This window comes from Aureobasidium melanogenum (assembly GCF_000721775.1).
Source record: "Aureobasidium melanogenum CBS 110374 unplaced genomic scaffold scaffold_11, whole genome shotgun sequence".
Classification (NCBI taxonomy): Eukaryota; Fungi; Ascomycota; class Dothideomycetes; order Dothideales; family Saccotheciaceae; genus Aureobasidium; species Aureobasidium melanogenum.
The window spans coordinates 299892-313301 of record NW_024470063.1 but is presented as its reverse complement, the minus strand read 5'-3'; the positions used below and the strand labels follow the sequence as shown (position 1 = coordinate 313301).

The following is a 13410-nucleotide window of genomic DNA, read 5'->3' as shown; positions in this document are numbered from 1 at the left end:
ACCGATCCAGGCTTCCTGGCTAATTACCGACGGCATTTTGCACGATCGACGGCATCTCGGATCGTGCCTACCCTTCCTTGGACCTCACCAACATCCGTTCGTCTAGGGCCACCGCCATCGACCCAATGGGAGAGAGAGAGAGATGGATAAATACACAAATGCCAATGGCTTCCCTACTGATCGGCAAGACCTCGCAGTATGTATTGATACAATCTTCACGTCGCTAGATCATGACGCTGACACAGCTCATATCTGTCATGTCGCAGGGTGAATTTGGATAAGGCGCTAGAGCAAGATCACCATTTCTTCGTATCCTGATGTCAACTTGATGTTGTTAGCGACTGACAAGCACCTTCAAGCTTGTAATCACATTGCGAATCGCCTTCCGGCAAGGTTACGACCAGCTCTCTTTGTGGTATGAGACCCGAGGACACCCAGACCCTCTGCCAAGCTTATGTACGTTACCTGCAATGCAATACACCAAATGCATGATCTGAGGTATGACTTCGGAGCGGCCATCAATTAGAGATAGGCTTGGCGTCCTTGCATCCCTACATACATATGCATACCTCCACTCGAACTAGGAGCGTACCTGATTTATCTCGAGGCAGAAAGGCATACTGACAAATCTCGCGAAGAGAAGGGTCCGCATTGTGAGCCGCATGATGTGCTTTACGCGAAGTTGAGGCTCCATTCTCGGTTCCCGCTTCTCAGCCGCATTGAGATTGGACTGGTAGTTATGAAACTGCGACATGTTCTGACGTATGTACACGACAGCGCAATTGAGGAACAAACATCTACTTCGTACATTGCGCTAAAGCAACCTGAGTGTTCGTTGGCGTGCAAGCCTTGTTTCCACTACCTCCAGTCAGCTAGCCATAGCTGCCAGCCATATCTGCACTGTAGCCTGTTTGTCCTTGCTCACTGGATTGTGCTCGGCCAAATTCCAAGCTGTGCTCCCGAGGTAGCCAATTGATTCTCGATGGGTGAATCCATGGACCGAGGGTACGCGCTTCTCTGGCGTCTAACCACTGAAACTACGCCCCGTCAGTATCCACTTTCCTTATTGCTTGGTTGACACCACACCGCGAGGCGTTGATCCTATGCTTCCCAGTGCGCCACACGCGAACGCATGACAGTGCTCTGTCAGACACATAACCGCATTGAACGTGTTGTAAGTTGTACCCTTAGCCTGATTGAGGAAAACGCATCACCAAGAGCCAGATAACATGCTTTTTTGACGAGGCGGGGAGTTTTTCAAGCATAAATTCAGATAAGGAAATGCAATAATAGAGGCAGGGCGTGTTGGTATGCCGCATTACCATACCCTTGGGGCTCTTAGCACTTGGTATGCCAAAACGCCGACATTGTCTGTTTGCTTACAAAAGAAGGGACCAACAACAGAAAAGGCTCCGGGCTGTCCTGCACAAAAGGTCGTCCCCTTAGCAGATCAAAGCTCTCTCCACACCATCGAACATGGCTGCTCGACAACGATATCAGATTTGCATCAACGACGACCGCAATCTGTATGTCTGGAAGGACACATGGAAAGAGGACACGATTGCGGACTTCCTGACACGTTTATCGAATACCACAAATCCCCGACTAGACCGCCAGAGGATACACCTGAGCTTCGACGGCGTTCGTCTGGGTGAATCTACGACCATGAGAGAGGTGAGTCCTGGATGACGTCCAACTCCCAGGAAATGCAGGCCTCTGACTCGGTAATTACATCACAGACTGGTCTGGAAGATGGAGATGAATTAGCTCTCCATTATGGATCATCAACATGCAAACTATGTACTGGTTCACGTAAGTTCGTCGCCTCACTCGACTATTCTAACGCAGAGTACTGACAGCTGTCTGTAGACAATGGCACAGGGTACATGACTCGACAGAGCGGTTGACGAGATGCCCTCAAGGGATTTCATGACCGAGATCGTCACGATCAAAGAAGAATCAACGACAAGAAAGGACGAAAAAGGCAATGACCAGCACGAATAGACGGGCGCGCAGTTGAGAGCATCGAAAATGCAGACATCAGATCGCATACAACATCTTCTGGAGGAATGGCGGATGTGTAATATGATCGGAGGTCATCACTCGGAAAATTTGCCGAGGGTTATGTCGGTATATGTGCCGAGATGGATTTTCCTCTTTCGGAAGGAAGAGGAGAAAACAGAGCATACTTGCCAACCTCTAAAATTGCACATTTTCATTTGCCTATCTGACGTAAGATTTACACAACCACCTTTTTCCCAAAAGATATAAGCCGGTTGGATACCAATTGTCTTTCTTTCTTTCTTTCTTTCTTCCCCTTTCCATATTGCCATTTTCATTTCTTCTTATATTAATATCCCGGGGAGACGGTCACTAGGCCGGACTCACTGTCCGAGTGTTTCCAAGGCTGTGTCGGGGTTTCATATTATTGCTCAGGTTTCCGAGTCGGGGACGCGGCGACTTTGGCCCTTTGTCGAATCAGAATTCACGCATGCCCATGCCATAACAGGATCAAGCGCTCTTCGATGGCGGTGATTATTGCTTGCAGCATGCGACTATCACGCTCGTATGCAGTGCGCTCTGCTTGGCTGCGGGCTGCTTACGGATATGAGTAAGATCTACTGTACGTTGCTGTTTTGACCTGTCAGCTCGAGCCTCTGCGGCAACGCTAACTCGCAGCCTCCTTCTTTTTGCTCTATCAAGCTGCAATCTTGCAGTACCTGGTTGCCGGACGTTCGACCTTCCGGGCAGGCAGGGGCTCAATTGCAGAAGCATCAGCGCCTGTGGGGCTGGAACTGCCTCCGGGATGGGTTCATAAAAAATGTCAAAAGCAATCATAACATTGCATCACGACTCCACGAGAGGTTACCCTGTGGCGCTCAACCAAGTCGAACTCCTGATACCAAGCAATATGGAAACAAACTGCCGTCCTACTCTAATTTCCGAGCCAGAGGAACACACTACAACGCAGATCTCAACACGAGATCTCGGCCCAATCAAAAACAACCAAAGCAACTGCCCAAAACAGTAATCGCAGCATATTGGCGAAACATGTCGTTTCATTTAATTCTAAGCATCTATCTACACTCTTCTAAAAGCCAATATCTGGAATCTGACGTTTTCCAAACTGCCCGGATACCTCAATTTCTCATCCAAACGATTGATCTTCATCTCTTCGTGGATGATCTTTTCCCATCTTGGTATTGGTTTGTTGGCTTCGTCCTCTTCGATGGCTTTTTTGCCTTTTCCTTGTATGGGTACTGGGTCTGCTGGTTTCCCGAGCAGCACGCGTGAGAGTAGCCAGGATACACTGTATTCCGTTGCTTCTTCAGAATCGGGTATAGGTACTGAGACTGAGGCGCCAATGCTGTCAATGACAAGGATTGTGCTGCCATTAGGTAAGACTGCATCGAGTTTGTACAAGAATGCGGTCGTCTTGGGGATAGAGGTGTCATAAAGGTGACCCAAGGTCAAGAAGAAGGTGGCCAGCACTGGTTCTTCCGTCGTACCAAGGAGTTCTTTGAGTTGGGTAGTCTTCAGGTTGAAGATGTCGTGGTGTTGGAAGTTGACGTTTAGTATTTGAGGTGCGAGCAGAGCTCTGTTTGCGGCTCTGGCAGAGGCGGATGCGTACTTTGATAGCGGTGGTGGAGTTGTAATGCCTTTGACCAGTTTGTCGAGCACGGGAGACCAATCCGCAAAGTCAATGAGTGTGATATCCAGTAATGAAGTTGTGTTTGATGTATCATCCGTGGTCGAGGCATCAAGTTCTTGTTGCTGCTTTCCAGAAGCATCTGGTCGCAAATGTCGAAGCAGTCCAGCGAATGCCATTACCTCTGCAGCACCTCCTCCAAAGCATATCGTTTTTGCCTTGCTTGACTGTGAGAGACCAGTAATCCGTTGCACCCAGTCATCCTCAGACCTTTGCTCACAAACCGCAGCCAACACATTCGCATACGCCAACGCCCTACTCGGCCCCCACCTAACAGCATAAACTTCCCTCTTCCTCTCCTCGCCAAACGCCTCTTCCCACCGTCCCTCCCCCACCTCCTTGACAACCTCCCCCAACACTCCCTTCAGTTCTTCAAAATCCATCAATTGCCCAAACACATCTTTAAACACATTCAACACCAATTGTTGCAACTCCAGCGGCAGTAACTGCTCCTGAGATATAGGAACGGGTTTCGCAACATCCAAATGGGGTTTTGGCTTTGCTTTTTTGGTGTAGCCACTTCCTCGCCATTCGGGCTTTGTGGATGGAGGAAGGCGGGTGGGTGCTTTGGAGGTGCTGCTGCTCAGGATGGGACCGTGTTTTCGTTGTGATTGGGCTTTTCTGTCGTATTGGCCCATGGTCTATGATTTTCTGTGTCGATTGCTCAATCACTTTTTTCTGGTAAGTTGATGTTATTCAGGCGCTGTGATAGTGGGAAGTTGACGCGTTTGGAACGTTTGGAAATTTTTCGTCACGAACATCTGGAATGCGAAAGCAAAGCTGTTTCACGGGGATAACATGGAAATAACGAGTTCCTTGTCAAAAACGATTAAAGTTTGGCCGTGGAGATAGACTTGTTCAATAAAGTAATTGTGTATTTAAACCCATGTGGACTATGAAAAAGAGCACACGAGGATGCCAATCGATCTAGCAAGAAAGGAATCGCTTGTGAGATGCTCAGGCGTTGAAGCCGCATGTGCTGTCTCAATTCTGAATAGAAAAATAAAAAGAGCAAAGGGGTATCTCTAGACCAAAATGCAATGCTTGCGATAGATACTTGCCGTATCATATTTCATTTCGTGGGCGCCTCGTCCACCAAGGATTTGAGAGCTTCGTTGTCGACCAGGGCCTGCATCCATGCCTTGACGAACGAACCATAATCATGCCTGCGGTGCATGGACTCTTCTGCATCCATCATATTTGCTTGTTGCGAGTCGCGTACCTGTGCTCGACAACCAGCTTGATTGGTTATCAGCTCTTGTCGTGCCTTCAGGAGGCTTTCTAAGGAGCTGGAGTGGAGTTGCTGCGCCATGTTTTCGGATATCTCGGCTTCTGTAATCATCCGGTCTGTCAATCCATACTCCTCACTTCCACCGAACAAGGTACAATCCTCGTGATCTGCAGTAGTGTAGTTGCGCCAGTCTTGAAACGCTTGATTGAGTAGCAGTTCCGTCTTCTGGAGTGATAAGACATTCTGAGCAAGAAGGCGGCGATCTTCGTCGACCGGATCTTGAACAACAGCCATTAGGCTGAATTGAATCTGCCCTTCCTCATATTGAGCCATGCGAACGCTGAGTGATGTCTGAACGACGTCTAACCAGTCTCGGCCAGGACTTGTCTTTCTGATGGTTGTCGGGAACGAATCAAGACCATCGAGCTTCCAAACGTCTTCACCAATCGGCATATAAGCGACAAAGTGGAAGCCGGATTCTTCTGATTCTTGCTCTTCTTCTGCTTCGACCACTGATTTGCTGGTCCTGGCTTTGCGCGAAGGATTAGATCTTACAGCGCTTGTGTTCGATTCTGTTTTAGCAACCCTCTCGGCTGCCTTCTCGGCTGCTTTGGCCACCCTAGCAGCGGTGGCGGCTTGTGTCTTTTGCTTTTTGATAATCCTGTCATTTTTCTCGTGCATCAACGAGTCAACGATGAGCATGTCAGTATCTCGTGCGAATGAGTTGTGTATCTTGCGCACAAATTCAAAGCTGTCGATGGCATAGCCTCTAGCGACGGGATCGAATGATTGAGTGTAGTGTTTGAAAGACTCCAGGGGTTGGCCGAGTTCAAGGTTGGGGATGTTGTTGACGATGTTGAGCAAAGCCACAGTTCCACAAGCATATTGAGAAATCTGATGTGTTAGGCCTGAATAACGCAGAGTAACGGTAATAACTCACTTGATTGGCGAACCAGACATGAGGCGGGCAGATCTTCTCTTGAACTTGCTCGGCGGTGCCGTCTTCTTGATATTTGAACAGGAAGATGACTGCATGTACCGGCTTGGGTAAAATGGCAAGAGCATCATCATCGACACCAAAAACCTCATGGACTCTAAGATCGCGGACGCCCATGTCCTTGAGGATTGTTGTAAAGAAGGCCTGTGGATGAGTAAGTTACAAGACCCCTTAAGACAAAAGACACCAACAAACTGGCTCAGACTCGATCTCACACCAACCAGGCCATGAGTCTAGAGTAGGAGTGGTGGGCTCAGGAGGTGGTGAGCCTTGAGGTGTATCAACTCCATTTGTGCGCCTCTTCTTCTTAGGTGGCATAATGGCGATTTGATAATTCAGAGAACTAGTTGATGACTTTTCGAAAGTCACGGCATTGTGAGATTATTGAGACTGGAGTCAAAACACAAGTGAATGTGAAGATGAGGCAGGTAGGTAGGACAGGGTGACGACGCGTTTGGGTCGCGCTTTCGCCAAGAGCTGTGACGAGCTCGATTGTTTTGTACATGTTTTGGACAAAGCAGTCCAAGTTTGAATATCTCCATTCTTAACCTCGACACCACACAAACGAGGGTCGCATTGGACAGGCATATCCACGTCCACAGCATGCGATGAACGGCACACCTCGTCCTCGCTCCGGCGCCTTTCCCTCGACGCCGCAGTCGACACGGCGCAACAACTTTACACCTCAGAAGCTCCCCGACATCACCCAGCTAAGAGCTGCTCCTACTACGCGGCAACCGCCCCAAGACAGCGATGGCCCATTGATCCCTGTTGACACCCTGGATGCCCCGACCCAGCGCCTCTATGTTGTTGGTTTCTACCTGGCCCTGGTGGGCTGGAAGTTGTACGACCACTTCTACCTGAAAGAGGAGGAAACAGAATCTCTGTGGCTGTTCATGAAATGGGTCGCATTTGACGGCATCTTCTTGTTTGGCCTGCCCGAGTTGCGCATTCCCTGGCTCGAATGGTCTTCGGCCACCATGCTGCTTCTTTTTCTGGCTCACGCCGCCCTGGACGCCATCCTCATGTTCCGCATCCAGCTTCCTGTCGGCGCTGGTCTGGCCGCTGTTGGCAAAATCTTCTATGACCGCGAATTGGGTGTATCAGGTCACCATGTCAAGCAGTCCAGCATTCTCCACAATTCGTCCTTGATTTTGGGAAAGCAAATCATTCACATCCTCCCAGAAGGCTCTGCCATTTTGAACCCGGCAAAAACTTCATTCTGTCTCGATTCGTCGAATTCGCAAGTCTACCTTCCCATTCAGATCAATCAGACCACTCCAGTCAGCATTGACTTGCTGCGCTACGAGTTCGACGGTGCTACCAACGAGACCATCCACATCTCGGGCAAGGAGATCAAGAAATTGATGAAAGATGCCGCTAGACAAGCCTCGCACCCTGCTCCAAACCAACCCTTACTGTTACGCTACCCGACCAAGAAGACCGGCAGATATATCCTCAGCAAAGTCATGGATGAGTCCAAGCTGGAGGTTCAGAGAAAGCGCGTTGGCGACACCATTGTTGTCTCTTGTCCTCAGGCAATCATCAAGTCTACGACTCCAGACGCCTGCAAGGGTGATCTGTCAAATATTGATCTTGAGGTTACTGGAACTCCTCCGCTACGCATCAAGTACCGAAAAATCACCAATCAAAGAGAGCAGGAAGCTCACTTCCAGAGCATCCAACCTGATGACTTTGTCTCTCCTCTCATCCAACAGTCATCCGATGCCTTGGCCATCCGAAACACCAAGGACATCTCCTGGGCTCGTGCTCAGATTGTCACTGTTCCTCTCAGAGAGCACATGGGAGAAAGCGGCAAATGGGTCTACTCCATGGACGAAGTTGAGGACGCTTTTGGCAACATTGTATCCTACACTGAACGCCAACACGACGACCAGGATAAACCCTCCGCTAAGGCTGCGCATCTTCACCAGGTCGTGACTGTTCACGAACGTCCAATCATCGTCATGAGAGGTTGTGATTCTCAGCATCCTCTCAAGGTCGCCAAAGGTCAATCAGAGTCCCTGCCTGTGTTGTACGGCTCTACTGCAAACAAGGGCAATGGCGGTTTCCTCGGCACTTCTTACAACATTGAATACAAGTTCACTCCTGAAGGTCAACTTCTGTCTAACGGCGACCATAGCGAATCTGCTCAGATCAAGTCAATTTCGATCAAGAACCAATCGCAAAGGCCCACTGTCCAGGACGCTGGCTTGTACACCCTGCACAGTGTTTCCACCGGGATCTGCGCTGGTGAAGTTCTTGAGCCCGCATCTTGTTTGCTGCAGAACCCTGCCGAGCCTAGCCTCCGTATTGACAAAGAGGAAATCTTCGACAAGTGTGCCAACAAACCTATCGGTCTGCGTGTCGACTTCCATCTCACAGGAACACCTCCTTTCCTGATTCATTATGAAATTACCGAGAAGGACAGTTCCAAGCGTGTGACACAAACAGAGAGAGTCAACGGCCTGCGTGGACAGATCGAATTGACCCCTCCTACTGCTGGTCACTACACTTATCGATTCTCTGAGATCAGTGACTATGTTTACAAGGGACAAACATTGAAGGGAGACGACATGATCATCGAACAGGACGTCAAACCTTCAGCTTCTGCACACTTCATGGAGGCATCTCCTTCACGTAAGGTTTGCATTGACCAAGCAGTCTCTTTTGATGTAGCCCTTCGCGGACAAGGACCATTTACTGTCGAGTACGAACTCGTCCGTGGCAGCAACAGAAAACGCCACGTTGTCAGAGATATTCATGGCGAACGATTCACCATCAATACAGAACCTTTGACCAAAGGTGGTGATTACACTCTTGCCCTGGCTAGTGTCACTGATATAATGGGCTGCAAAGAGTTTTTGAAGCAGGAGGCCAAGATCAATGTTCGTCACCAGAGACCCAAGGTCTCGTTCGGACAGATTGAAGGTTCGCGTGCTATCAAGACTTTGCAAGGCAAGACTATGAAACTTCCCTTGAAGCTCACGGGAGAAGCGCCATGGAATGTCCGTTACCACAACCTCCGTGATCCCGAGCACTCACACAAGATCAAGGTCGATAGTCCCAATGGTCTCTTCGCTACTTCTGCAGAAGGCACTTACGAACTTCTCGAGGTCAACGATGCCATCTGTCCTGGTGCTGTCGACGAGAACGCTAAGAAGTTCAGCATTGATTGGATTGAGCGTCCACAATTGAGAATACCTGAAACTTCGTACGACCGAGTTGAAGGTGGCAAGTACGTCAAGAATGATGTTTGTGAGGGCGAAGATAACCTGGTCAATGTCCACTTCTCCGGCGCTCCACCATTCCAATACAAGTACGATGAAAATATTGTGTCTGAACGTGGCGCAAGGTCAAAGCGAAGCAAGGCCGTCACTGCTGCACTTGGTGTCTCGTCTATCAACCTTGATACTTCGCAGGCCGGTGTGATTGATTATGTGTTCACCGAGCTTGCGGACGATAACTATGATCATAGCTCGAAGCACTTCACACCGGTTACTATCCAGCAGCGTGTCAACCCCCGACCTTCTGCGCGCTTCACCAACCCTGGCAGGACCTACAGCTACTGCTCTGTCGAGTCTGCTGGTGAAGAGGTCATCCCTATCACTTTGGAAGGACAACCTCCATTCGCCATCGATGTCGAAATCAAGCATCACGGTTCGGCTCGTCCTGAAATCTTCTATGTCAAGGACATCAACAAGAACACGCACGACCTTCGTGTTCCTCATCAGTCGCTGCACCTGGGTAACTCTGCTGTGTCCATTCGCAGAGTGACTGACAGCCGTGGTTGCAGCCGCATCCTCGATACCACCTCGCCCAGAGTACAAATCGCCGTCCATGACGCTCCTACAATTCGTTCTCTGGAGAATCAGGAAGATTTCTGCGTTGGTGATCGCATCTCCTTCGCACTCTCTGGTCAGGCTCCCTTCCAAGTCTACTACGAGTTCAATGGTGTTGCCCGCAAAGCCAGCTCTGGTTCAACAACTTTCAAGCGTCTGGCAGAGAAGCCTGGCACATTTGTAATCACTGGTGTCAGCGATTCTGGTTCTTCTTGTCGCGCATCCACAAACATTGAGAAGAAGATTCATGGAATGCCTTCTGTTCGCGTCGGCAAGGGTGTTGAATCTCAAGTCGATATCCATGAGGGTGGCGAAGCTGAGATCACCTTTGACTTTGGCGGAACACCACCTTTCGAGTTCACTTGGACACGCAGTACCAATGCTCGCCGTGGTCAAAGATCTGAGGTGCTTGAGATGAGAAGCGAACTTTCCCAAGACCACCACATGTCTATTCGGGCAAGTGAGGAGGGTACTTATGAAGTGGTGTCTATCAAAGATAGATACTGTGCCTATGCCAAAGAAGGCATCGATTTGACCAAGAAGAAGGGCAAGCTGCTTACGTACTGAGCGGGAAGTTTATCTTTGTCTTCTTGGGTTCTTCACTGTACTATATATATCTTGTTTCCTCATCTTCGACTTCTTTTTTGGCGAGTAAAATCAAAATAAAGACACGTTCATCAACCATCTTCCGAGTTCCAACATGATGCCCAATGCACTTCTGCTAGAACACCGAGAAGTTTTTTGCTATTTGGGTGGGTTGCATTCTGAGTGCCATTGGCTGGGCCGATTGTAACGGTGGCTGCTACATGCATCCAGGAACCCGGAAGAGGGGAAGCCGTGTCAGCCTTGCAGCTACTATCTTGTGACCTTAGTCGGTCTTGCCTTCCATGTGAGCACAAGAATGTATCAGCCACCATGAATGTCGCTTTCTTCACATCCACAGTCGTTACTATAAGAGCGACTTTGACAACGCAGCTCAGATTTCTTGGTTGCTCTTGATGGACTGTCTCTCCCACCGATGATTGTAAACACCGGCCTCCAAAACCAAAGCACAAGGAGCGTGCCCAGTACACACCCAAGTTCTTCACAGGAAGGCTGGCCTCGGCGTCTGCAAGCAGGTCTAGCTGCGCCTTGCTCCCTGCACTATTTCGCCTAGAGCTGCGCCATAACAGAGGGTCTATTAATGGTTACTACGGGCAGACCGATATCAGCTAGTAGAAAACACGCATCATGTTTCTGGTCTACACCCTGCTAGATTTCTAGGCCCATCCCTACTACGTCTCCTGTAAATGTTTTTGCAATTTTTGGGGAGGCACTGCTGGGCTCGACCTTTCCGGAGCAGCACCTGTGCCAACGAGCCCGAAACAGTACCAAAATGCACGACCATGAAGAAATTGAGATGACGAGCTCGATCAGAGCATCAACTCGTGCCTCGTCTCGCATATCACACGAATCACGCTCAGATAGCGCATCGGAACGAAGATATGGATATCGGTTCCTGAAGCGCTCTGCACAAAGAGTCACGACTACCACGCTCGACGCTTTCTGGATCGTGGAGATCATTGGCGTCATCGCGAGCATTGCTTGCTTGACAGCGATCATGGTCATTCTCTCCATGCATGACGGGCAGCCATTCTCAAGCTGGACTTTCTACCTCTCACTCAACGCTGTGGTCTCTATCCTCGCAACAGCATCGAAGACGACTGTTTTGCTTGCTGTCGCAGCGGCAGTCAGCCAAGGCAAATGGAACTTGTTCAAAGAGGACCCACACCCGATTGATCTATTCCAGGCTATTGACCAGGCTAGCAGAGGTGGCATGGGAAGTTTGCGAGCCATCTGGAACAGGAACGTAGGGTACGGCAAACATCGGACACCACGTATGAATCTGGTACTGATAATTTTAGGTTCACTGTATCGTTTGGATCCTGCCTTATTGTCATGAGTCTCGTCTTTCAACCAATGATCCAAGCTACCATCAGCAACTATGGAGCTTTGAGTGATGATGGGCCACAGGCGGTTGTAGGCAGTACCAGCAACCTTACTGGTGGGTACTTATACCTCTGTAAGGGCTCCTTCTTGACCTCACAGCGTCCAAAACTGACACTTCGCATAGCAAAAAATCTGAGCGGACCTTCATACGTATTACTCCGCACGCACGCAAGTTCTGGCCTACAAACCGCTATCGCCGCTGGTTTCGCAGCGTCGCAACAATCCAAGGCCATTCAGCTTGAGTGGACCTGTCAGACTGGTAATTGCACATGGCCGCTTTACAGTTCACTGGCGGTCTGCAGTGAGTGCCATGATGTCTCAAAACTCCTCGTACGCCGCAATAAGACTGGATGGCCTCAAGCATACAAAGACACAGGTGATCTTGGAACACCGAGTAGCAATGCTCAAACAAGGATTACGCAATACTCCCTGGATTACGCGGGCTTGACTATCGATAACTGGGACCACTATCGCAATGTGACTCCCGAACACGTTGACCATCTAGCGACTGAATACATGGTCGTGGAGCCATTGTCGGAGCCTAATATGACTGCCAATTTCCAGGATTACGAGTCTCTACTCGTAGCTTTTAATGTAATCAAAGCTAACGCCAGTTACTTGAGCAACCTCACAATGTGGCAGGACGCACGACCATCGGCGAGTGAGTGCGGACTATTTCTATGCTTGCAAGTCTATAACACATCCGTCAGATCGGGACAACTATTTGAGAACGTAGTCGCGACCACGAAAAGCAGACTTTCTTCATCCTGGCACAGCACTGAGCCCGGTATGCTATCACGTTTTGGCCAATCAGATTCTGAAGAATTGGAATGGAGCCCGATCTATCAGCACACATTCGATTATCGAACCGACTACCAGCTCAATGCTTCAAAGCTTAATATATCCACTGCAGATGCAAAGGGACCGTTTAGTGCTACACAAAGCTTCTTGTTAAGTCTGATAGGCTATCTCCAAGGGTTCTTAAAGGTTGAAAGCGACAATGATGATTATGGCGATCGCGCAAGTGTGGCGTATGCTGAGCTTGCTGGTGTCAAGATATATGGGACTTCGGCACTTCAAAGCCTCTTCCAATCCACAAACTTGAACGAGACTTTTACAAACGTCGCCAACAGTATAACATCGTATCTACGCAACACTGGCGAGCGTACTCAAACAACTCCTGCCAAGCGCTGGACCATCTACTATCGAGTACGATGGGCATTTCTCATACTTCCTGTGTTTGTTATTCTGGGTAAGTAAAAGATCATCATGGTACGGAACACCAAGCATTGACAAAGACAGGTGGTGCGATACTTCTAGTCGACGCACAAGCAGGGCCTCGCGGTTTTGAAGGACAACATCATTGCAGCAATGGTGTTTTCCATCGATTCGGAGACTCGATCAATACTCAGAGGAAGGCTTCTCTCCCACAAACTCAATGATGTGGGCAATCTCGTCGTGCATATGCACGAGGTTGTGGATGGTATTGAATTATCGATGCATCCTTGCGTTGAAGCCATGGAAGATGAGGCTCGCGGTCGCTCATCTATGGATAGCTGTCGAACACTGTCAGATGAACACTTGCCAGTGCCTTCTGACTCACATACAGAGTTGGGAGATCGGAACTCCAATTCTAGTAAGC

General features: G+C 49.3%; 5 protein-coding genes across 5 annotated transcripts; 3 read left to right on the top strand and 2 right to left on the bottom strand.

Annotated features, from left to right (window-relative positions):
• Positions 1-1476: 1476 nt before the first annotated feature.
• Positions 1477-1907, top strand: M437DRAFT_66322 (uncharacterized protein; the record flags this gene model as incomplete). Its single annotated transcript, XM_041024728.1, has 3 exons — positions 1477-1674; positions 1704-1812; positions 1870-1907. 3 exons carry the CDS (start codon positions 1477-1479, stop codon positions 1905-1907), a joined length of 345 nt encoding a protein of 114 aa, XP_040879474.1.
• Positions 1908-3081: 1174 nt separating this feature from the next.
• M437DRAFT_75592 (uncharacterized protein) lies at positions 3082-4347 on the bottom strand (the record flags this gene model as incomplete). The annotated part of the gene is made up of 1 exon (XM_041026453.1): positions 3082-4347. The coding sequence occupies one exon, from the start codon at positions 4345-4347 to the stop codon at positions 3082-3084; it is 1266 nt and encodes a 421-aa protein (XP_040879473.1).
• Positions 4348-4781: 434 nt separating this feature from the next.
• M437DRAFT_49251 (cysteine proteinase) lies at positions 4782-6255 on the bottom strand (the record flags this gene model as incomplete). The annotated part of the gene is made up of 4 exons (XM_041021805.1): positions 4782-5499; positions 5626-5834; positions 5881-6081; positions 6133-6255. The coding sequence occupies 4 exons, from the start codon at positions 6253-6255 to the stop codon at positions 4782-4784; spliced, it is 1251 nt and encodes a 416-aa protein (XP_040879472.1).
• Positions 6256-6545: 290 nt separating this feature from the next.
• Positions 6546-10346, top strand: M437DRAFT_49620 (nucleoporin Pom152; the record flags this gene model as incomplete). Its single annotated transcript, XM_041021860.1, has 1 exon — positions 6546-10346. The coding sequence occupies one exon, from the start codon at positions 6546-6548 to the stop codon at positions 10344-10346; it is 3801 nt and encodes a 1266-aa protein (XP_040879471.1).
• An 832-nt stretch (positions 10347-11178) lies between these two features.
• On the top strand, positions 11179-13028 carry M437DRAFT_49628 (uncharacterized protein; the record flags this gene model as incomplete). The annotated part of the gene is made up of 2 exons (XM_041021862.1): positions 11179-11633; positions 11684-13028. 2 exons carry the CDS (start codon positions 11179-11181, stop codon positions 13026-13028), a joined length of 1800 nt encoding a protein of 599 aa, XP_040879470.1.
• Between the last annotated feature and the right edge of the window lie 382 nt (positions 13029-13410).